A 25865-nucleotide genomic window follows, 5' to 3' on the forward strand; every position below is an offset into this window, starting at 1 on the left:
ATTTAATATTATATTTGATGTTTTATTTTAACGCTACAAGCGTGTACTTATACAATAATTAAAAAACACAATCATTATAAAATGCACATTCAATATAAACATCATTGTCTTAAGACTAACATCTATATACTATAGATGAATTGAAGAATTTGTATCTATTATTTTTTTCCTATGATTTTGTAATATAATATATATAATGATTTTTTAAATTGGTTTTTAAATAGAGTTGCGCTTCTAATTGTTTTGATGTTTTGAGGTTCTGTGTTAGACTGTCTAATAATCGAATATCATTGACGTATAACTGCCTTTTCGAGCAGAGTGATAGACTGCGAGGTCATACATATATAGTTCTTGGTACATTGAGATATGGCAGGAATGAGTTTGCTGTTTAAATGCATTGGTTCGTGGCTGGTCACAATTTCATAGTTTTATAAATAATCCATTATTTTAAATTAAAATGATGCCTGGCCAAATATATTTAAATTAGACACATAGCGAACTATTGAGATAAATGCTTATGTAAATTTACTTAAATCTCGCGACCAAGTATTTAAACACCATAGAATAGTGTAAAAACGATTAGCTGGAATAATTTAGTATCGGAAAGTTTATCCTTTGTTTTTGATACTTTCTTGGTGTTAACTTAATACTCATCTTATTGAAAGTACAATAATTTAAAATTCATGCCAGAATAGTTTAGTTTCTAAAGCAAATGGAAAATAAGTGAGCGCATATGTAACTCCTTGCTCCACAGTTCATCCCCGATTGGTGGACATCAGAGGACCATTACTGAAGCATTATCCACCAAACGACGGCCATTATTATGGCAACTCTAGGGGGAACCCAGCTGGAGAATCCATTTCATCGATGGCCCTGTGGCGTTCGCTTCGCCTGGGCAACCGCTACATCAGTCGGCACGTGCTCCTGCTGCGCTTTTACCTGGCGCAGTTCTACTACCTGGGCCTGATGCACCTCCGCTACGAGGAGTCCCACAACGAGGTGCACTTGGCCTCTGGTTCGGCTTCTTCTTCACGCTGGCCCTCCGGGATCCCAATGCCCTGATGCTGCACCTCCAACTGGTGGGCTTCACCTGCTGCCTGCTCATCCAGCCCAGAGGAGTGCTCGAGGAGCGGGAGCGACTGGCGAACCGAATGCTGCGGATAATGCCGCAACTGTGTCGCCTCTGCAGGCGGAAGCTGCACTTGTCCTGGATCCTGGTGCTCCAGTTGCTCCTTAAACTGCTCACCCTTCGCATGTTCTACGAGGAACTGCTGGGTCCAATAGCCACCAGCTGGAAGGTGCTCTTCATTGTGCTCTTCGTGGTGCCCGTTTCGCTGGCCATTTGGGTGATGGACATCACCTCACACCTGATCATCATCGTCCTCTCGCTGCTGCTCAAGTCCTTTGAGATGGTGAACGCCGAGATGGCAGCCATCGACGAAGCGCTTTGTTTGGAGATCCTGCCATCGGACTTTCCAGCGGTACGGAGGTTACAGAGGCGTCTGTCTTCCCTGCAGCGCCTGCATCGATCTTATGAGAGGATCACCCGCGAATTGATCGATTGCCTGAGTCCCCAGTTGCTGTTGATTGTCCTCTACTACCTGAGCACCATCTACACCTTTTCGAGTGGCAGGTGGGGGCGTGTTTTCCAGTTTGCCATCATCGTCAACAGTCTGCGATCGCTGCTGTGCATCCTCGACGAGCTGGTGGCCACCATTGCTGCTCCGCAGGACAGAACCTTCAGTTCGAGCAGGTCCTGGCCACCCATGGATGGTTGGAGCACAAGAGATTGCGATGGGGACTCCAGCAGGCCGACTCCTTTGGCCAGAGCTCGAGGCGCTGTTGCCTCCAAAGGACGCCACTCGTTCTCGGATTGGTCACGCCCAACAGACGACTCTTGTTCCGCATTCTCTTCGCCTTTTGGAGCCTTCTGCATCTGCACTACATGTGGAAAAAAACTGCTTTGGTGGCCGAAAAGGAAATCTTTATCGGTTCGGAACTTAGTTTAAAACCCAAGCATTAAGGATAAAGTGAACACTAAGAGGATTATTTAAACGAAAACAGCTTAATAATGATTTATGTTTGTTAAAAGCATTGAATACAAAATTCTACAAATAAATACAAACAGTAGGTAGTTGAAAAACATTTATTTATTATAAAAATAAACAATTATTAATAGAATTCTTTTAAAAGCAAGAAGGGAAGCAAACTTTGGCAAGCCGAAGTTTATGCACCCTTGCAGCTGTGGCAAAAATGAGATATTCTTTAAATCATCTCAATTTCGATTTGTATGCGTATATGCTTAAAAACATTAAAGCCATGATAGTTTTCTGCTCAATTATTCGATCGTTCCTATGGCAGCTACGTATTTCTCAATTATTAAGCCATTGGTATTTCCAAAACAACTAAAAAAAAATTAAAAATTGGTAAAGTTACAATTCGTTTTACTTATTTTTTTTTAATATTCCCATGGGAGCTTTATTATAAACTCGTCTGATTTTAATCAAATTTAAACTGTAATACTGAAATAATAAACAATAACTACACCTCGAAGAACTAAAAAAAATTAAAAACAGCAAAGTAATAATTTGTTACCCTTATTTTCTATTGTTCCTATGGAAGCTATATGCTATAGTCTTCCGATTCGGCTCGTTTCCACTTATGCCGGAATATGTCTGCTTGAAAACTGTGTGACTATATAGACTAACAGGGAATGTGCCATTGAAAATACACAGAAACTCGTTAAGTCTAGAAGTGAAGGGAAATATTTGCTGTAATGATTAATGAACACCAAAGCCTTTTGTTTATTAAACGCTTACAAAAGTTGCTCCCTGCAAGACAGTAAACCCTTCCAACTATGCAGTTCCTCTGCCAGGATATGCCCATTTCTCAAACGCTTTGATTAACTTTCTCCAGGAACTCTTGGGTCGGCTAAAAGACATTTATCATCTATTTATTGCACTCCAAATATTATTTGTTCAATGTAACACGCACTTTACAAGCTTGAGTTTGCCTCCACGGGAACTGAAGAGTCTTCTACTGGTGTGCCGGGTAATTTTAAATAATTTATGCATTCGCCCCTGCTGTAACATGCACAAAAATAACAACGGAAGCTTCCTTATTTTGCGGGCCACCCCGCAGTGAGTTCCCGTTCCCATTCGCTGATATATGTAATTGCATGGCTGGTCGAGCACTTGAGGTGCCGGGTCCTGAGCTCCCCGAGCGCCCCTCCGATCCTCACACATGGCCGTCCTTCCTTCCATCCGCTCTGTTTTCGCCTGCTGCCTTGCGAGATGGGGGGTGCGGATCCATAAATCATTTTTAAAACATTACCTCAACGAATGCGAATCCGTAGAAGTATTTTATGTATACAATTTTGCACCTCCTAAAGCGGCACAAGATTTATAGGAAAGTGGCTCCAGGGAGCCGCCTCCAAAAATACTCTCCAAGATTGTCACAGTAAGGTTGATTAAATTTTTGAACTGAATCTGGCACAGTCATGCCCCTCCGATTTATGGCCACTGTTTGCTCTTGTTTTTACCCATTGCCATTGGTTTCTTTATGTGCCATTGCTAAACAAACATGGAAAATCAATTAAACTTTTATGCGCGCAAGGACAAAGAGATAGTACAACAAAGGAATAATAAAGCCATTTTAATTGAATTGAGTGGGGTGATAAAATGAAACAATTTATTGGAGCATTGACTTTGGTTTAAGTTTAAAGATTCGGTTGTTCAGGAAAAACCTTAAACTTCTTATCCGATAGCTTTTATCTGCTCTGCGTTTCGTGGGTTCATTCGCAACAAAAGACAATGGGGTGTGACAAGTGGCAGGGAAAAGCGGAAAAGTTTTCCCTATCGCAATTGTTGTTATTCAAAGAATTTACACTCTGCTGAAAACCCGATAATTTGCCTTCGTCCAGCCTAAACATAATGTAAGTTATGCCAACCACGAAATAAGGTGCTGGCCGGGAAGGGAAGCGGATAAATATATTTTAGGGGGGGGCTGCAGAGCCATGGGCAAAAAGCTTTTGTATAAATCTCTCTAATTTATTGGATTTCATTAGACATTTTGGCGTTGAGTCTGGCCGCGGGCGGTGCCAGAATTCGGTGGTTCCACCGCAATTTTTATATTAACAAGCCCGAAACATGACTTTCCCTTGTGCCGTCATAAAAAGTAATAATGTGGCCGTAAAATCGTTAGCCAGGGGGCAAGAAAATGGCGAAGATAAAAAGGACAACGTAATAAAGGTGGAAAGCACCGACAAATGTAGCATACTTTTCTGGGCTTGTCCCTTTTGGTTTTTGCGGTCTTATTAAATCAAAGTCTTTTGAATAACAAAATGCAAAATTCATTTATTTTGCTATGTGATTTATATTTACCAAATCAATTAACTAATATTATTTTTATTTAAATTTAATTTGATTGAATAATATTCTTTTTAAGAGTTAACTTTTGTTTAAATCTGGAGTTTTTTAAATAAAAAATGTCAAATCAGGTCAAGTTGCCTCCAAATATGAACCCAAACTTTAATTACAATTTAAAGACAGCCAGAGCCATATCCTTGCAGTTACGCCACGCACATGCATGTATAATTCAGGATCACTCCAAATAAATTACACACTCAACGATGTCATGCCCACACAGAAAGGGAAAGGAGAAAGGAGAAAGGCAACAACGTTGTAATCAACAAAATTACACTAAAATACAAAGCAAAAAAAAAGAGGGGGAGAAGAAATAAATTTGACACGAATGCGTCGACGAGGATGACACAAAGGCGACACCTACCCAAAAACCCCCCCTTTTACCCGTTCTCACCTACCCCCATGTCTCCATGAAAGCCAAAGTAAAAATGGCACAACGCTCGAAGCCAAACAATGTAAAAGTTGCTGCCAGGACATGACGAGGCGAGCAAGTGGCAGGCTCCCGTAGGTGTGCAACTGAGTCAGTGCACGGAAAAAAACAAATAACAAAACCACAATTTAAAAAAAACTGTAAAGTTCCTAAACTTTGTATAGTTTATTTAATGTCCTTTTTTGACAACAGAAAATCATATTTCGGACAAAGTTATGAACTTTCTGCAACAGGAAATGAAGAAAGAACTAGGCAATAACTTGTTTCTGTTTATTTACTAATTTGTATTTAAAAACATAAAATCTAGTCGGTATTATTTTTAAAATGTTTTTACCTAAATAATTTGAAGTTCGTGCTTATCTAAACATATCTCTTTTGATGTATTTTATTTTCGGCCAAACAATTATAATGGTATATTTTTGGGCTAATAAAATTGAATCGGATATTTTGGGAGGGATTTAATTTAAAATGACACAGTTTCTATTTATTTTCTACATGTTAGTCTATTTAAATATTTTTAAAAGTATTCATGTATATTATTAAATAAGCAAACACTTGATAATTTTTTTACACAAAACTTTTTTTAAAACAAAACAAGAAAGCCGAAGTTTATATTCCCTTGCAGTTATAACAATTATTTAATTATTTATTTTCTCAAAGAATTTGTACTTAATGCAGACTTACCAAATCAATTGTAGAATAAATCACTTAATTACTTCCACGCTCTTATGGCGATAATTTGCTTACTGTTTCTATACTCACAATAAAAGTAATACTGTTTTTATACTAACAAAATAAATATATAGAAACAAATTTTTGGTTGGTATATATAATATTTATTTGTTCAACATCTGTCCATCAAAAATGACAGATTTTTGAGGAGTTAAAATTAATATTTTTAATATTCCGGTTTTTGTGCGTGGGAGCTATATGACATAGTCGTCCGATTTAAATCTAAGCGGTAATTCTTAAAAAAAAAACTTACTAAAAAATTGTAAAAACAGCTAAGTTATATTTTTTTTCTTTTTTTTCCGATTGTTTCTATGGGAGTTATATATAGTCGTCCAAACCGGCTCGTTCCGACTTATGTACTACCTGCAAAAGAAAGACAACTTTTGGAAAAGCTTTATTCAGATAGCTTGAAAACTGAGAGACTAGTTTGCGTAGAAACGGACGGATAGACAGACGGACGGGCAGACGGACGGACAGACATACTGACGGACATGGCTAGATAGACTCTCCTAGTGATGCTGATCAAGAAAATATATACTTTATGTGGTCGGAAATGTCTCCTTCACTGCGTTGCAAACTTCCGACTAAAATTAAAATACCCTCTGCAAGGGTATAAAAAACAAGGACTTTGCATATGGACGAGAGTGTTTGCGTGTGTGGGTGCGAGTGAGTGTGTGTCATGTGCGACACTTTGTAACATATTTTTTCTCATTTGTTTTCACGTGCGTCTGCCTGCGTGCGAGTGTTTGCCTCTTTTTCGGCGTCACTCGTCAGTGTCACCCATTCCCTTTCCCCTCGCGTCCCCTTAATGGTGCTTCACGTGTGTGTGTGTGTGTGTGTGCCACACAAACCCAACACAAACACTTGCAGGCCCACTTATATGACCTCCAACCCCCACCCCTCGAGTATCAATCAGTTAAAAATATTTTACGCTGCCAGAGGTTGCAAGCCAACCTCCGGAGTGGGTTGGCCCCATTCTTGTTGTAATTTTTATGGCTACATTTATAACATTTATTTTGTATTTTTACGACCTGAATTGTCTTTTGTTGCTTTATTATTATGTCTCACTTCAGCTTTTTATGGAAGTTTTCCCGCCCCTAACCAACACAAAAAGAGACAAAAAGGAAACCTTTCCCAACCGTAAGCGAAAACCAAATTGCCAGGCAGGGTAACGACATTTTAAGTGTGGCCCCGCGGGGAAAAGGGGTCTTGAGCATCAGGAAGACCCTTCATAAAGGCCAAACCATAATTTGGTAATAACTTGTTTCACCTGCCTCAGCAAAGATTTTTTAGGAAATTTTATATGCAAAATTCGATATAAATTTAAAATGCGTTAATGATTCGCAAATTTTTAGATAGTTTTCTTGTTGAAAAAATGTATATGATCCACCAACACAAGTAAAAAAACATTCTAAGGTTTCAAGTTTATAAAAAAATTACATTTAAGGAAATGTAAATTATTTAAAAAATTTGTTTGTTAAAAATATAAGTTTAATTTATTAACTACCTGAACATAGTCATAACAGTACTTCTTAAAGATAATTCGGTTTTAAGTAGAGCAATTTTTTTTCGGAAGTTTACTTATGCATAAGTAGTGTTCACTTCAAAAAGTATTTTTTATGTCAACGCTGCCATTTCTCACGGCAGTACCCTATTTCCGGCTATAACTGCTTTATTCAAGCCCGCTTAGACAATAGTTGTCAGCAGTTAGAGCTCCTCAATTACCCTGCTCTATTTTTTTTCGCACCCCCCGAGGTACTTTAGAAAATGAACCAAGCCAAGAAAAAATCCCTTACAAAGCAAAGCATTTTATAATAACTTTTCAACAATGGAATGCTTTGTTTTCACTTTGATTAAAATATTTTTTTTACTTTGCTCGTGTATAGTATGCACAATATATAGGATAGATAAAATGACGACGGGGGAAGCCGAACCTAGTTATAAAACAAATTATGCATTATTAAAAACACAAGAGTCCCAGGAAGGGAATGGACAAGGAATGTAGTGCAATGGCAGTGGGAAGAAATGGAGAAGGAGCAGGAGCAGGACATGGAAGGACTGACAATGAAGCCGCAAAAACTTGGCACAGCCAAGAGCAAAAAAAGAATATATAAAATATAAAAAAAGCACAGGCAACCAAGAACGGAATGTTAAATTTTATAAATAGAGCTTTGAACAACACAGTGAAGGGAAAAGAAGGCACAAGAGATTGAAGTGCCAGCAAATTTATGGAATACGAACATTTCCCATTTTTCCTATTTTCCTCTTCATTTTTGTTGATTTACTTTTGCTCTGCGCAAATTGAATCAAATGCAATGCAAAAGGGGCGACCAAAGGAAGGGGTGAGGGGCTGGCGCAAGCCTGTCAAGGATTTGGTTGCCGAGTTGAAAGGCAAACGAAGTTTTGTTCCTGCGACAATTTGTCGTCTAGTTCCTGCAGTCAAAGCTAAAGCTAAAGCTAAAGCTGAACCTGAATCTGAACCTGACAAGCTGCGAAATATTTTATTATATATAGGTGAGACACAACCCAGCTGACAATGAACAAAGCAAATACAAACAGAGCTGAGAATCCGAATCAGAATCAGTGAATGTCAAGCATACTTTAATAAGTTTAGTTAACAGAAAGTCAACTGAAAAAAGGAAGAGCAAGAACAGAGTGAACACTGAACAGGAACAGGAACAGGAAACGGATGAGGGGGTTAGGTGGATAACTAAATCAACTAGAAAGAGGACATAACAATAATACAGGTAATGTGCATTAAAGTGATTACAGATTTAAAAGATATCAGAAATGAATTTATAGTTTCGTGTTTATCATAACAGTTATTATAACTAGTCGAATAATATTTTTAAAAACCATTTTTTTTTACCCAAGTTTATCATGTTTAATTATCCAAAAACATCCATATATTTCGTTTGATATTATAAAAAAAACAAATATTCCAGTGCTTTTCTGTTCTGATTTAATAATCAATATTTCTTGTGAATTGAGAGAACAAACAATTGCTTACAACGAAAAGATAAATAATTAAATATACAAACACATGCTTTGTTTATTCTTTGTGTTTCATGAATTTTTGAATGCATGAAATCAAAATAGCCCCTGTTTATGCGATTTAGACGAATGCCCGAAATATTAGCATGTCTGGCAGCTGTGCTAGTTTTATTATTTTATCTGATTATTAGTACTTTTACCCTCGTCAAACCGAACAGAAAAACTAAAAACTATAAAGCGGAGTGAAGACAAAAATATTAATTGACTCAAAGGTCGAGAAGAATTCAATTTCAATTTGCATTTATTCTGATTTCATATACAGTGTTTATGCTATGAATTTCATGAATTCTAGAATACATGAAATCAAAGTAGCCCCTGTTTAAACGATATAGACGATTGAATGAAATAATAATTGCAGAGATACCAGACATTTCAAATTAAGCCCCAACTTTATTTTTATGTCTGGCGCTCTGCTGGTTTATTATTTTAGCTGATAATTAGTACTTTTACCATCGCCAAAGCGAGCATAAAAACTAATTAACAATAAAGCCGAGTGAAGGCAAAAAGGTCGATAAATATTTAATTTCAATTGTTTTCTTTAACGTCCGGCGGTGCCACCTTCATTTACCGAGTTAAGTTAGTTGGTCTGAATTCATAGTCAATTTTCCCATTTCATGAAATGATTGCATGAATTGGCCATCGTATAAACACAGTAACGAATGTTAAGCCTTTTGTTCTCAAGCCCCAAAACGATTCACTCGGAGTCCCTTTAATTATTCCATATTTATTTATGTTGTGTGCTGTTGCTAATTTTCCACAGTTGTTTCGCTGCGGTGCAGCCCGTATAAAACCTGTAAATTTTGCCACGAACACAAACTTTTATATTACAATTCCCTGTCTTTTCTATTGGGCAAACAAAAACCTGTAACGATATAGATGCGGCATTTAAATGTTAATTCTCGTTTAGCGTTGAATGTGTCGTATACGTAATATTGCACAAACTGATTTTTACTTTTGTCCTGTTGCAGTTGATGCACCACACACCATACACCCACGCACATACACATGTACAAATGTACATATATATATATATATATATATATAAACACACTGCTGAGCGACCACATTTTGAAGCGAGTTGATTTTGCAGTTCATTCAGCATGTTGACCAAAATTGGCGCGGTTTTAATGTCCTCCCCCACCCTCAGTTTCCCTCATTCAACACACTTTGATATGAAATAAGTTTTAGCTGCTATTTTGGTTTTTTTCTTTCTTCTTCAGTTGGCAATTTTCGTTTTAGTCCATAGTCCACAGCTCGAAACAATGCGCGGACTATTAGCCAAAATGTTAAATGACACGTGGAATGGTATGGATGTGGGTGGTTGGGTGGTTGAATTGGTGGTGAACTAGTTTAGTTTTCGGGGTTTTGTTAGTACATGATTGGGGTTTTAACTGTTTTAGTGGATTGCTGTGGGTGCTTAACTGGTAAATAAAACAGGGTACAGTTGTGCCTGGCAAAACAGTCAATTAATTTTAAAGGTTTGTGGACAATGAAGAGAGAGAGAGAGAGGGAGAGATTGAGACCCAGAAATATCCTTCACATGCCCCCAAATCATTCGCTTTCCCAATCAAATCCGAAATCCGCCTGGAATTCCTTTTCAATCTCTCGCCCAGAAATTAAATACAATTTATCATCGCGTTGCCGGGAAGCGTCGTCGAGGAGATGCAGCTGCTGTAGGTCCTGGCTGCAGGACATCGCCTGCAACCGGGCCAAATGGATTATTAAATTTTCATGCTTCAGCTTGGCTGATAATCCGGCGAAACAAACGAAAATTGAAGTGCAACTGGCATCAGCAGAAGCAGGAGAATAGAAAGATTTCGGCGAAGAAAAAGGGTCGATTCCCCAGCCAATCTCCAGCACATGTCCTCAGGGACAACAGATTTTCTGCTGCTTATAATGATCTGTATCTGTGTGTTACTTTGAACGTACACTGAAAATACAAAACAGTAATGGTAAAGAAAATGTTACAAAGACAAAATTTATACAGAAATAAAAATGTTATACTTATTATTGACTGATTACAATTCTGCTACAACCTTGCTGTTATTTTTTAGAATTTTTGAGAAAATATGTTTGTTTCAAGGAGATCTTCTAGAGTTTCTCAAAATTGGCGTTGTTAATTAACAGAATTAAGTTTGTGGCTCTATATTAAAAATAAAATTTTATAAATACTTCAGAAGAAACATTGAGCTTATGTTTGAAATTGAAAAACTATCATTGAGCTTTTTCGCCCACAACTTTTTCCGAGTGAAAATACACACATTTAGTTGTGTGTGAGGCGACAAACCCTGCAAGGATTGCAACTCATTTGAGCCCAGCTCACGGGGCATGTTGCCAAGGATCTGGTGTAAATTTCAATTTGACTGCCGTGGCGAGACTCGCCGCATAAATCATACTTAGTGTCCTAGCTGCTGCTGGTGTTTCTCTGGCTGTTGCTATTTATCCCTTAGCCCTGGCTGCTAGCTCATTTGTTGGCAACAGTTTTTGGCCCTTTTGCATTGTGTTCATTGCATTTCTCGTTTAGTCACGCGCCAAAGTCAAAGTTTTCCCATTTCACCCCATGAATTATGCAGCCCGTGCTGTAGGTGTTGCTCTGCTCATAAGCTCGGCGTTTTATTTTCATCTCCGCCGTTAAACGATGATTGATGACGATGGCAATTGCGATTGCCTGGCGAGAAGTACACGGAGATAAGTTAATTGCTTCAAACGGAACGTAACCAAATCACCGAAGGTTGGGGACCTGCCATTTTCATATCCGTACACTCGTATCGGTGACCCGAGTAACAGAGCGGTCACAGGTCGCAGGTCACAGGACACACGGCACCACTTCCCCCTCGCATTCTAAGCTGGAATTGAAGTGTCTCTGACTGAGTTCTGGTTATGGGAGCCAGGGTTTTGACCATGGCCATTAACAGCAGCCAAATGATGTTGCCAGGGCAATTGGCCATTAGCTGGGGCAATTTTTCCTATCTCTGCAGCATATGGCAATTAAAGAATGAGCACTTGAGGGGGAAAACTGTGTGAAAGGTTATCCACAGCTTATAAAATGTAGTGCTGGAATTACGCAGATTCTTTGGTTAACATATATTCAACATTGCCACATGTGCCAAAAGAAAACTTTCTTGTATCTTTAGTAAACTTTAAAACTGTTTTCCAAATTGTATGACTTTTAACTTACAAAAATGTTTAAAAATATTTTTTATTTTTCTGATTAAAAAATCTTGAAAGCAGTTGCTAAGATACTAAGAAGAACATTTCCGTAAGCTCAGTATTGTTAAGGAATCCTCTTTTTGAAAAAAGGTCTAAAAATCCATGGTGATTCATTACATTTAACTGAGTACTTTCATTAAAGCCTCCCAGTGAAGACACCAAAATTGAAAATATCTCTTAGCCATTTGGTCAAAACAAGCATGTTTTCATCTTCACAAGTAAGTAGACTTACAACACAGCTGTTTCCCTGTGCCAGTATGCGTATCTCTTTTTTTCGCTGGGTAAATTAAGTAAGTGAGACAATAGAAAAGCCGCTTATGTAATATATGTGGACGTGGGTACTGGGTTTTCATTCCATGCCTTTATTTTTTTTCGCGCTGCGACTAGAACAGCTGGTAGCTGTTACTAAGGCTATTTAAGCGGTGTAATGTATTTGTGACTCGTGCTCCGTCTCTTTCTAACGCACTCTCCTTGTCTTCTTCTAAGCTTTCTTCTCACACTTTCTTTGTCTGGAGTGGTGAATTATACTAGCGTTTTTAGCAAACGTTTAGATGCTTTTAATAGCCTCCACACACATTATAGAGCATAAAGAGCCAGGGGAGACCTCCTGTTTGTTTCTGTCCCTTTCTTGTCTTCTCTCTCTCTCGCTGTCTTAATTTCGCTGTCTGTCTCTTTCGCCCTGCCCCTGTCTTTATCGTTTTTTTCTCTCTCTTTCCGCTTTGTGGCCCAGACATTTCTTTAATTATCCAATTACAATGGCACAAACGAGATAGGCTAAAACAAAAGTAAGGATGCTGTCAACCTCCTAGTTTTTCTCTATTTCTCACACCCCCACCACCCCACATTTTCCTTCCCTTTGCCCACATTTTTACTTAAGTTTCCACTTTGTGTTATCCTCTTGGATTTTTATAAGCTTATTTAGTCTGGCTATTTGCGCTACTTGCACCTCAAGTGCTTTCAATTTCTTGGCCTCCATTCCGCGGCTTCTGCTACTTATTATCAGCTAACGTTAAGTTAAGACACTTTCAATAACTGTTAAGTCCGGGGAGTTTTCCCGGGGGAAATTCAGAACTCGGCCACCGCCTGCCAGTGTTTTCAGGCTAATCAAAATCGAATTAGTTTTGTAAAATCATCATCATCAACGGGCTTAGATGGGGCCTGGTCCGGGTATTCTGGGTATCCTGGGTATCCCGACAGCTCGTTAAATCCTTACGCCATTGCCATGCTCCGGAGCAGAGTAGATCCGGCCAGACGAGAATTTAATGCCGTAAATTGACTGCGTGAAATGAGGTTAATGCTCAATAATGCATGCGAGTAAATGCAGAAAGCCGACGGAGCTCGTTTTCCGACTCCGGCTGCAGTCGCTTCTCCCCTCAAGCCCTCCACCCATCCTGATGTTCCCGCATCCTGCCGCCCTCGGATCCTTTGACGACCCCTGGTGTTGCTGTTGTTTTCGTACTTGTTCTCGGGTTATCGATGCATTGACACAAATGCTTGCCCGGACATATATACACCCGTATATACTTGTATACGTACGCAAAAAAGCTCTAGCGCTCAGGATTTTTGCACCAGTAACTTTTGCTTTATGACAAGCCCCACCAGCACACTGGTTAAAGATTTATTGGCCAGGATAATAGTTGAATTACAAATACTTTAATTTGAACTAAATTACATATTCACATTACAACATTGGTCCTTATTAATTATTGCTTAATTAAAATTCGACTGCACCACAATGATTCGACTCACACTATGAGTGATGATCCTTATACAAATACATTATTTTTTACTCCCCTTGCCCATCCTAATTTAGAATAATGCGCATTTGGTAGTAGTTCACAATATTGATCGTATTTAGCGGTACAAAAAAAAAAATATTTTTTTTGCCCTTAGTGGTTTGAAAGCGAAGGTTACCTCCTTACTTTAGTAGACTACTATTGTTTAAAATCATGTACTTCTATCCACAATCTTGTCTTTTAATCAAATATAATTTAATTTTGTACTTCAACCTTTATCCCAGTTTTGAAGACTTCAATTTGAACATAATTGCAAAATGATTAGTTATATCTCTATATTAAGTTATTTGTGTTTTTCTAGCGGACTAGATTAATTGCTCGTGCTTGTTTTCTTTAGGCCACTTGTTTTTACTGTTAATAGTACATCAACGTTCAACAATAATATTAATATTAATAGTTTCTTAATTGCATATATCTTAGTTGCATATGTATATTGCATATATTGCAAGGGAAGTTATGATAAAATCAATAAAAAAATTTGTAAAAGTTGTAATGTAAAGATAACCTTAAACCGCATATTGCATAAATAACGTGGTTCTTTGCTATGTGGTTATATCAGATACTAATTTATATATTTGATAAATATATTTTGACAATGATATCGGCAGTTGTTTACGTGTTCTATCCAACTGTACCACTGCAGCAATCGGAAGTGAAAGCTGAAAGGTAAACCAAAGAGAAAATCATTAATAAAGCAGCTTAAAATTGCATTAACACTGCAAATTTATACATTTACACATCCGTATAGATTGAGCTCGTTCGAACCAAAAAAGATTTAAAAGTCGAAAAGTTAAACAATTTGTAGGGTCGGAAAGAGACAGGAAGGGGGACATGGACCGCTTGGACTACTTTTCGAAGGGCATGCATTAGTCCCGGACATAATGTCCTGCAAATTGTAGACATTTATCAGTTTAATGAGGTGCTTTACTCCGAATTTTTCACATGCATAAGGCACAAAAAGGAGTGGTGGTAAAGAGGACAGCCAGCGAAGGCTGGGCTAAGTGCATCAGCAATGGCCTGCCCGCTGGTTCGTCCGTCTGCCAAGGCCATTAAAATGGTAAATTGTGGCCTGAAAATTGCATCATTCTTTCTGGCAAAAAAAACGGAGAGATTTTGCTTTCGCATAGCCTGCCAAGTAGCCAAGCAGCCAAGCAGCCAACCTAACTAACTAACTAACATGGCACATTACTCATACGCCGCGTGCTCAATGACTGTCGACTGTCAGTGGACTGCAGCTCCAGTACATCATTATCCGCTCGCTTATCGCTCCCAGCCCGAAATCATCCTCCTCAACTGACACTCAGCCCACTCCACGTTTTCCCTGAGCTTGGGGCATCTTATCCACAGGCTCGTCAACGTCAAGTGCCTGGCACTCGGTGTCTTTAATGCCTTCGCTCCGTTTCGTTTTTGCCGGCTAAAAGAGGATATCACACGGAGGACTCACTGTCTATGTTGCCTGGTGTGTCTGTTACTGTTTGTGTGTGTGTGTGTGTGTCTTTGCATGTGTCAGGCAACTGCTAAATGTCAGCCACAACGAGCGAGGCCGAAAAGTAGGCAAGACTTTTCGAAGGGAAACTACAGGCGAAATTCTATTAGTTGAAACAGAAACTACATATTCGAAGAACCTAATTAAATCTAAGGAAAAATTGTATTTTGTGTGGTGTTTAACTAAATAGTTTTTAGGAATTACTTGTTCAATATTTTCAATGCATGGCTTTAAATATCGATTTTAATTTTCCATGCAGATCCCACGGCTACGCCGTCAATTGATATATTCATTTTGGCTTTTTATTGGCATGAAAATAAGATTCTGGAATCCATGATCAAAAGGAAGTCTGCAGGTTTTGCAAGTATTATGGTCTCGACATGGTATACCCTTGCAGAGGGTACTTTAATTTCAGTCATAAGTTTACAACGCAGTGAAGGAAACATTTCCAACCCTTTAAAGTATATATATTCTTCATCAGAATTTAAAGCTATCTGCATGAAACTTTTTCAAAACTTGTCTACCTTTTGTAGGTAGTGTATAAGTCGGAACGAGCCGGATCGGACGACTATATCAAATAGCTCCCATAGAAAAAATCGGGGGAAAAAATGAAAAAGAAATAACTTTGCTGTTTTTAAATTTTTTGTTTAATTCATTCAGTTTTTCGATATTTAGTAATGGTTTATTATTATGGAATTACGGTTTAAATTTGATCAAAATAGAGTTTTTTTTTTTAGTTTTAACTTCTTTAATTTTTTGTACTTATAAATGACTGACGTTGATGTTACAGAAAAAAAGTCACTGTTGTTAGACTATATATCATCTGATCGGAATTCGGGATGGAGTAGAGTGTATTTTATGGCACAGCAACAGACATCGGACAGTGAAGCATTAAAGATCGACTTAAGTATTAATATTATCATGTTTTATTATCAATTCAATACTTCAATTCAATATTTAATTGTCAAATGTAAATCAACGTTTATGCCTTTTGCTAACTATAAATTTTAGTCTTTGGATCACTTTGCTGAGGTCGACCTGTAGTTTTAGGCAGCAGGCGCAAAGTGTAAGAAAAGTGATAGAGGGAAAAATGGTGAAGGGACTATAGCTATGTCTTACTTAATCTTTGTGGAATTTATTTTGCCAGCTATTTTCAGTGATTTACTCTTTGCACACACTCACACACACACTGCTTTCCCTGGCGGTTTGAGCTCATCTTTTACGCCGTATTCTCCACTCCAAACAAACTTGAAGTTGGGGCCACACCACTCGACAAAGTGTTAATGAGCACCCACACACACACAGACACCCAAACCCGAAAACACACACGCAGACACTTCAATATATTGCGCCCTGTTTGCTTTAATTATACGTGTTATTTCGCAGCCGGGCCACAGTGCCCATGCGTAATTCTTGTCACTTATGAAGTTTGCAGTTTGACAACGAAACCCCTCGACTCCACCCAAGTGTCAAGTGTTTGCTGCAGATTTTAATTTCGGCTGATGTCTGGCTGGCCCTCGCCACGTTCCCCATCGCGTTTGATGTGTGCGAAATAAAAAGCGGAAGGAATTAAATTAAAATTTTAATTAAAACAAGCTCCTGTCTCCTCCGAAGTCTTATGCGCGTTCAGAGCACTCTGTATAAGCAGCTTAAAGTTTCGGGGCTACTTAATGAGTGTCCGAGTGCGGCTCGCAGGTATTTCACTGGGGCTGTCAGCGAGCTGCTGGAATGCGGCTCAATCGACAGCTTTACGAGATCTTCTTAATGTTTACCGAAGTTAAAAGTCGTTATTCCTCAAGTGCTAGTCATCTGTTTTATGGTGATCAGACCAGATCATATTGTGCAAGTGCTTAAAAATGCTAATTATATTGAAACTCAATTAACATTGAAATTACAAATAATAATGAAAAACTATAGGGCTGCACATTTGCAGCTTAAATTATCATAAATTTAAAATAATTAAATAAATTTAAATTAATATAAAAATGGTTATTTTGTTTTTACAAATCCAATTACTGCTGTGTGCCACAGAAATAAGCATGGCTTTGAAATAATTTACAATAATTTATAAGCGTTTAATAGAAGGGTCGTCTTTTGAAGTCCACCTATCAGACTTAAAAATTTAAAATCTATTGATAATACTTTTAAAACTCAACTGCTTTTAATATTTTCCCAACAGTTCAAATGTTCCATTTTAGAGTATAAGCTTAGAATGAACATGATATAAATTAGCTGGTCGCTGAAGAGTTTTCATTATAAAATAGTCTTTATATTGTAAAATTGTTCAAAAAACCAATTTCGTTGCGATGTGTGAGACTCAGCTGGAGATGCCACCTCTAAGGTCTTTGATGCGCACATAGCCAAAAGTTGTCGGCTCCAGCATCGCCATCATCATTGCCGTCAGCTAATGACCCTGGAAATTGGCCAAAACAAACGCTAACCGAAGCAATCCCAGCAGGGGCCTTGACTGGTAAGTAACGAGGATTAAAGGCGGCTTCCAGCAATTTTCAACGTCATAAATAATATTTCAATAAATTTATATATTTGCCCTGGCTCCCGTTGAGCGCTTAATTGTGTTAAGATGACAATGGCTGCCCTGGTCAGCTTAACTTTTGTGTCTGTATTGTGGCTGCAACTGGGCTTAGTTGTATTGCTGGAAGTCATGCTGCACGTTTCATCAGGATTACGTTGCCCTGACAGCAACTTCGCAAAGCACCTTCATAATTCCGTACAATACAATCCGGGGAAAAAGGGGAAATGTCTAAAAAACGACATTATTGATTTGATTTCATTCCTTCTGCATTGTTTTTGCTTTTCCCCCTCCGTATGCGCTTAGCAGATTTTCTCGCTCTGCTCTCCGTTCACGTCCTTTGTTTTCGCTTGCCAATTTTTGCTGGCCAGCGAAATGAAAATTGAAAATTGAATATTTCCGGCGACACAATGGGATGGCCGCAACAAAAGCAGCGACAGCAGCAGCAGCAGCAGCAGCAGCTGAAAAGTAGTTTTGCTGACCTAACCACACAGCTCTCCCCCCAAAATTCCCCTCCAAAATCTAACGTGCGATTTTTGCTCCACTTCTTTTTTCGAACCGAAAATTGCATTGCTGAGGTAAAAATGGTGAGCTGCTTTGCTGGGGAGTCTGAAAATATGGCAGCCAGCGGAAACGGAAATAAGCCAAGCGCCTTTAGCTGCTTCAGATTTCGAGAGACGGTTGAAAGCTGTTCGACTCTGCGTCCCCAGTGAGGCGATTGAGTGCGATTCCATGAAAATTGGTATTTAGAGTAGGTCGGAAAAACAGTTCTTGGGGGAAAGAAGAAGAAATCGATACAATATTTATTATAACATTTATATTTTAGGTATTGTTAATGTGCATTGAAAATAAAGAAATTTGCATATCAGAGAAATTTGAATGGAAATCAAATGGAATTAATCAATAATAATAATAATAGTTAATTTTTATTTATTTTTTAGTTGTTTTTTGCTGAAAAGGCTTAAGCATTTTATTATAATATCTTTAAAACTTTGTTAAAATACAATAAATACGTAATGCAAACAATAGCTATGTCCAATTTTGCCCTAATTTGAACCTTTTGCATGGCCCGTACAATAAATAATCAACCAATTAAATTACGCATATCTCCAACCCATTTTTTTAAGCATTCCGTTTATATTTTTTGATCACATCCACTTTGATACCACTTCGACAACTGACAATGAAAATTTAAATCAGCTTTGTTAAAAAAAATATTTATTGTATTAATAGCTGATTAATGTGTGTGAGGGTAAGCTTTTTATAAAAAAAGCTTAAAAATTTTTAATACAATGTTTTTTTTTTTGATTGAACTTACCAACTTAGGACAGTGAATTTTGCATTGCGGAAATTTTATCCCTGCCCGAGCACATATGTCCTAAGTACCGATATCGAAAAGAACGAAGGGGATTATCCCACTCTGGCCACAATTTAATTACATTTGCCGCACAAGGGAACCCCTCTAAGCTCCCACAGCGCATTAGAGAACCGCTGGGGCATTGAATTAAACTGACATTAAAATAGATTCCGAATGGAAGTCGGGAAAAAAAATGCAAACAACCTCCAAAGTGGGTGGAGATGGGTTTTGGCCAGGGTCGTGCATTAAATCCACCGCAGAAAACAATGCACAAATCCTATTTGAGCGCCGCTTGCAATTAAATACATTGTGGGCGGGGCAAATGGGCGGGGGGCTTCAAAGTTGCCAGTGGTTTTGGTTGCAAGAGTGGTAAAACACACATGAGTCCCGGGCAGAGCCACTACAGCCGGAAGTACACAAATCGCATAAAACCCGAGGGGGCGCAGGCACAAGAAGCTGGGCCCAAAGTGAGTTGGGTCCCAAAAAGGGTGACATAAAAAGTAAACAGCGTCGACACTGATTCAAAAATGTATTCAAAATGCGCTCCAAAATCCGGAGCGAGACGGGCTGTTGGGGATAAAGGATTTTTTCGAGTGAGAATATAAAACCCTAGATGGCCCAGAATGGTATCATAAAAGCCTGCCCCCTCGCTCACTCTTTTAAGCCGCATTACAAGTGCAGGAAGCTCTCTGAATCGGGATTACGAGTAGCCAAAATGCAGCTGGGTTCGCCATTCGTGACCAACAAAAAAAAATATGCGATGTGGGGGTGGTTCCCCCAGCGCGGTTCAAGGGTCAACAGCGAGTAAACAAGCGACTTTGCGGCGCTTTTTCCCTGTTATCGAGAGCGTCCATTTGAATGCTTTTTGTTTTTGCCAAATTTATGCCAAGTGTCTGATAATTGAAATGGTCAAGGGGCCAGAGATAATGCCAAAAGGGAAACGAAGGGACCAAGAAAGAAATGTTGCAGCAAACGGAGTAAAAAGTCTTAGCAATTGAGGGTTGAAGTGCACATTAAAACCAAGTGAACCGCAGTCATCCAAGTTAACTACTTAAGCTCATCAATGAAATGATAATCAAAACATTGCTTGATTTTTAAATGCTTAAGTGAAAACTAGAAGCCCAAGCTTGAATACACATTTTTATGGCTTAAGTTTCACAAAACTCTACATTCAGCAACTTATGTCCACGTGAAGATTAGTCAAGGTATCAGGATGTGGGTAGAGGGTAAATACTTCTTAGACTTCGATGTTGGTTAACTACATAGTTAGGTATTGCAAGAAAATAATCGTTCCGTTTATATTTTTTTTTGAATATTTTTTTTTTCTATTTCCTATACGTCTGGCCAAAGTACACCGTTAAACAATTTTTATTCTTTTTGATCGCCTGATCATGACAATTAATGTTTATTCCAGTGAGTTTTGTTTAAAATTTCAATAAGAAACCCTATTAAGTCGTAGTCATTACAGATATTATTACACATCGGACTTATATTTTTTTGTGGTTTAAAAAGACCAATAAAAATAGCCGTAATTAATGCTTATTCCACTGAATTTGGTTTTGAATTTTAAAATTTCAGTAAGAAACCCTATTAAGGCGTAGTTATTACAGATATTGTTAGACATCGGATTTATATTTTTTTAAATATACCAACAAAAATTCCAGTACTAAGAAAACCCCGGGGTATCAGAAATATATTTATTTAAGTTGAACAAATTTATCAAAGTTTAGTATATATTATTTGCTTTAGTTTTTTTTTTTTATTTTCTTTTCAATATACTGGGGTCTTTTATCACCAGAATACAAAGAGGTCGAATACGCATAAAAATAAGCGGCGCTTAAAATAATCTACTTTATAGAAATACAATTATGTACAAATCCAATATAATCATGGCTCATTTTAAAACAGCTTTTACCTAGAATTCATGTTCAAACACAAGATTGTTAGGTAATTGGGTATGTCTTGACTTTTAAGTTGCTTAACGAAAGCAAACATTTTTTTTCTTTTACAGAGATGAACATTTTTAAACTCCACACTCCACAAATAATTTAAAAGTAAGGAATCGATGTCCCGCCGCGCGGCAAGCGTGGATTCCGCCAAGAGCAGTGCGGACAAGGACGAAAAGAATCGACTGGCCCACCTGGACGCGATCATCAATCAGCTGAAGAACCAGACCCTTGGGAATCGCAGAGCCGGAAATCTTTCGGAGTCCACCTTGGTGTATATATGCAGTACGTGTCGGGAGTTGTTCCTGAACCAGCCGATGCTCCTGGAACTGAGTGCTCCGGTGAAGATCTGCGGCGACCTGCACGGGCAGTTCAAGGACCTCCTCAGGATTTTCCAGCAGTGCGGTGTTCCTCCGGTCTCCAACTACCTCTTCCTCGGGGACTACGTGGATCGGGGTCAGTACTCCCTGGAAACATTGACACTGCTGCTGACCTACAAGCTGCGCTATCCGGAGACTTTCTTCCTGCTGCGCGGAAATCACGAGTCGTCGGATGTGAATCGGGTGTACGGATTCTTCGATGAATGCAAACGGCGGTACAGTGTGAAATTGTGGCGCTCCTTTGTGGACTGCTATGACTGCATGCCAGTGGCTGCCATCGTGGCGGACCGCATTTTCTGCGTTCACGGCGGTCTGAGTCCGGATCTGAAGCAGCTGGACGACATTCGGCGGCTGCATCGGCCCACCGAGGTGCCCGCCGACGGTCTGCTCTGCGACCTGCTCTGGTCGGATCCGGACGAGACGACCGGAACGTGGGCGGCCAACGATCGCGGTGTCAGCTTCACCTTCGGCACCGGCGTGGTGGAAGGCTTCCTGCTGCAGTACAAGTTCAACCTGATTGTGCGTGCCCATCAGGTGGTCGAGGATGGCTACGAGTTCTTCGCCGATCGCCAGTTGGTCACCATCTTCTCGGCTCCGAACTACTGCAACATCTTCGACAATAGCGGAGCGGTTCTGGTGGTCGACCCCAATCTCGTCTGCCACTTCATCATCATCCGTCCCAAGCCTTCGATCCGGCCGTTGCCCTTTGAGTCGGACAGTGGATCGCCAACTCCGTCCGCTGCAGCAGGACCACCGCCTTCGGCCAAGGAGAAGAAAGTGTTTTAAAACGTATTTGCCCAATATAATTTTAATTACACTGTGACATTACTTTAAAGCTTATTTACTGGGGATATATGTATTATTTTCTGGGGAGTATAGGAAATATCGAATAATTTTGGATCAGTTTAAAAATGTTACTGCACATAAAAAAAAAAAAGTATAAGTATTAATTCTTCTTAATACTTTTTAGTTTCATTGCAACAACAAAGAGTTTAAGACTGAAGTCCATTTTCTAAGCTACATAAGTTTTATTTTAACAGTTTCGTGGTATAAATTTAATAATACCCAAAATTTAAAAATTCATGTAACAATAGTCTAGTTTCTATTACAATTTTATTTTCGGTGTGTAAATGAATTATTTTTTACAGCTTAGTTACATTAAATAAACTCATAATATTTATCTCTGCATAGAAGTTAAAATGGAAAAAACTTTTAGACATCTAAATATTAAAAAAAGAAATATTTGCTTATCTAGTAAAGTGAAAGTAGACCAAAATATGAAAAATATGCATGTACCGTCACTTCAATTACAGAATTTCAATTTCTTTTTATACGTTTACAAAATTATGCAATTCAAACGGTACTATGCAGATACATAGAGCGGCTGGTTAAAGCATAACCACTTTTAAATAAAATAAAAATGTTATTCTCTATATATAATCATTAAAACCATTTCCCTCTGTTTCCCTTGGAATCGATATAATTGCTTTCAATTGTGGTTTAATCGGAGGACAATTGAAGGTCACCGGAACCGGGCAGCCAGTAATGAAATATGTAATAAATCTTCATTTAAATTTAATTAAAATTCCCAATGCCCGAGTGGGAGGGGAAACGAAAGTCAACCGTAGGAAGGGGAAAGGCGGGGTGCTAGAAATGGGGACAGAAAACAAGCGCCCATCCACAAGGCCAGGTATACGAAGAGGGGGTCAGAGGTTAACGGCTTGGCAGGTGACTGAGGTGGCGGTGGCAGCTTTTGTTTGACTTTGTAAAATGTCTACCTGGCCACACTTTATGCCAGGGAAAATAATTCCATGCGCAAATATTTAAATGTGGCCGAGGAGAAGGAGCTTGCCCAAAGGCGGAGGTTTCGAGGGCTGTGTGGGCAGAATCGGGATGCCGGCCCGCAGGCAAACTCATTTTGTTTACAAAAACCAAGCATCGTAATTTATACATTCATGTGTGTAAACAAAAACAAAAGGTTCCAAGGCAAGGCAAAACGCCACCAGGTGAGGGGGTGTGGGAAGACCAAAGAAAATAACTTTAATAATCTGGGCAAACACAAATGCCGCCCAAGTGTGGCTGCGTTCCTGTAATTACACTGTGTGTGTAGAAAAACAAGCAACTGTCTGCGTAAATATTTATTATGTGTTCAATTGCAGTGGCCAAAGGCATTGGTAAAAGGGTGGCGAGAGTATACGTGATTTCTGATGCACAGCGGGCACATAAATCACACATTTGCGGCTGCCCGCGCCATTTTGAATTGTAATTAATTTGTAATTTTTTGTACATACTTATCGAACAATTTTATCCCATTTAAATCAATTGTGTAACGATTTTGTTTAACATTTTAGGGCAGGGGTAAATTATGAATTACATATGCAACCCGAAAGTATGCAACACAGTCGATGGAATTCCTTTGATATTGATTCCTTTGATGTTGATTAAATATTGATCAAAGTGTGGACCATCTCTTCACACTTTCCAGATTTGTCTTCAACACTACCCGCGCTTATATGATACCAATAAAAATAAAAACGAAAGCCGAACGAATCCAAGACACTTGCCTTTATGGGCAACAAAAACTTTATGGCGGCATTCAGCACAACAAAAAAAGTCTGAAATTAAATATAAATGTAAGAAGCCCCGAAATGATATGGGGGCACTTAAAGGTGCCACACGTCGCAGGGCAGGAGGGCGAAATAGCTTGCAACAGGACAGATGATGTATAAAGATGTCAACGGCAACAAGAGGCAAACTTGTAAGTGTCAGGACGAGATGTTGAAAACTTTACCAAACGGTGTCAAAACATAAAACGAAAATTAAGCAAAAGAAAAAAGGCACACTCGGGTTTTTTAGTGGCCTTACCTCTGGTCCTGACACCTGCGCACATCCTTGAGGATGGCCAGGAAATGAGAAAATAAAGAGAGTAGCGGCATGAGAAGGCAGCACTACTGCAGCTGAATCTGATGGTTGATAGCTATAAAAAATACCTCCATTTTCCTTCGCGCCATCTTAAAACTCGGCCGTTACCGTAATACTTAAAGGTTATAGTGACGTGGTAGTGGGGTGGCAGTGGGGTGGCAGTTGGGTGGTATTGAGGTTCAAATCCGCAGTGGAGCGCAGCGTTCCGTGTCCCAGTTGCTCATTTTTCGGCGATCCCCAACCTAATTGGCATGCAGAGGTCGTCGCCAGCTGTCCACGCAAAGAGTCGCCCTTGATGATGACCACTTTTGGGTTGGAGTGGGCGGTAGTCAGGTAGTCGTTGTGAGGCGCATATTACAATACTTTTTTTAAGCAATTTTAAGTATTTAAATTAAAATTAAAATGAGATTTAGACTACAACGACTTTGTATAGTAAACAAAATTAGCTAAACTGGTTAAGAGATGTTTGATAATTATATTAATTTAATAACAAACCTTTAATTATTTTCTTAAATCTGCTATTTAAAACAGTAAAATTGTATTTACATAAATACTCGTTAAAGTCCCATAAATCTCGAACCCAACTTAAAAATCGATTGATTGAAACAAATTTTCGAGGTATATGAATTTTTCTGCAACAGATTATTAAATGGTATTAATAAAATGTAAACTTATGTTTAAAGTAATATTTAATTAAACAAGAAAGAAAGCAAACTTCGGCAAGCCGAAGTTCATATACCCTTGCAGCTATTGCATGAATTAAATACTTTTGAAAACATTTAAATTATGATTTACTTCAGTATATACTGAAAAACAGTGAAGCTATGATGATTTGCAGCTCAATTATTAGATAGTTATTTTATATATTTTTATTAGTTCTATGGGAGCTATATGATATAGACGTCCGATTTTGATAAAATTTAAACCATAATTCTGAAATAATTAAACATTGCCATATGTCGAAGAACTAAACAAAAAATTAAAAAACAGAAAAGTTATAATTTTTTTCATTTATTTTTCCGATTGTTCCTATGGGAGCTATATGATATAGTCGTCCGACTTTGATGAAATTTAAACCGTAAATCGAAAATATTTAACCATTACTAAATGTCGAAGAACTAAACAAAAAATTAAAAAACAGAAAAGTTATAATTTTTTTCATTTATTTTTCCGATTGTTCCTATGGGAGCTATATGCTATAGTCGTCCGATTTTGATGAAATTTAAACCGTAAATCGGAAATATTTAACCATTACTAAATGTCGAAGAACTAAACAAAAAATTAAAAAACAGCAAAGTTATAATTTTTTTTCCTTTATTTTTCCGATTGTTCCTATGGGAGCTATATGCTATAGTCGTCCGATCCGGCTCGTTCCGACTTATATACTACCTGCAATAGAAAGACAACTTTTGGGAAAGTTTCATGCAGATAGCTTTAAAACTGAGAGACTAGTTTGCATATAAACGGACGGACAGACGGACAGACGGACAGACGGACGGACAGACGGACATGGCTAGATCGACTCGCCTAGTGATGCTGATCAAGAATATATATACTTTATAGGGTCGGAGATGTCTCCTTCACTGCGTTGCAAACTT

General features: G+C 38.5%; 2 protein-coding genes across 2 annotated transcripts; both read left to right on the top strand.

Annotated features, from left to right (window-relative positions):
* The first annotated feature begins 867 nt into the window (after positions 1-867).
* Positions 868-2023, top strand: LOC108143642. The gene is given in 3 exon segments (XM_041709950.1): positions 868-1000; positions 1003-1734; positions 1737-2023. Coding segments are annotated over 3 exon segments (1152 nt in total).
* An 18966-nt stretch (positions 2024-20989) lies between these two features.
* On the top strand, positions 20990-22185 carry LOC108143658 (serine/threonine-protein phosphatase alpha-2 isoform). The gene has a single exon (XM_017268169.2). It carries the CDS (start codon positions 21085-21087, stop codon positions 22129-22131), a length of 1047 nt encoding a protein of 348 aa, XP_017123658.1. The 5' UTR covers positions 20990-21084; the 3' UTR covers positions 22132-22185.
* Positions 22186-25865: the final 3680 nt, after the last annotated feature.

This window comes from Drosophila elegans, unplaced genomic scaffold (genome assembly GCF_018152505.1).
Source record: "Drosophila elegans isolate 14027-0461.03 unplaced genomic scaffold, ASM1815250v1 contig_520, whole genome shotgun sequence".
Lineage (NCBI taxonomy): Eukaryota > Metazoa > Arthropoda > Insecta > Diptera > Drosophilidae > Drosophila > Drosophila elegans.

What these genes read in the sequence shown, in the direction of transcription:
- LOC108143658 (XM_017268169.2), top strand. Translation starts at nt 21,085, where the DNA reads ATGTCCCGCCGCGCGGCAAGCGTGGATTCCGCCAAGAGCAGTGCGGAC.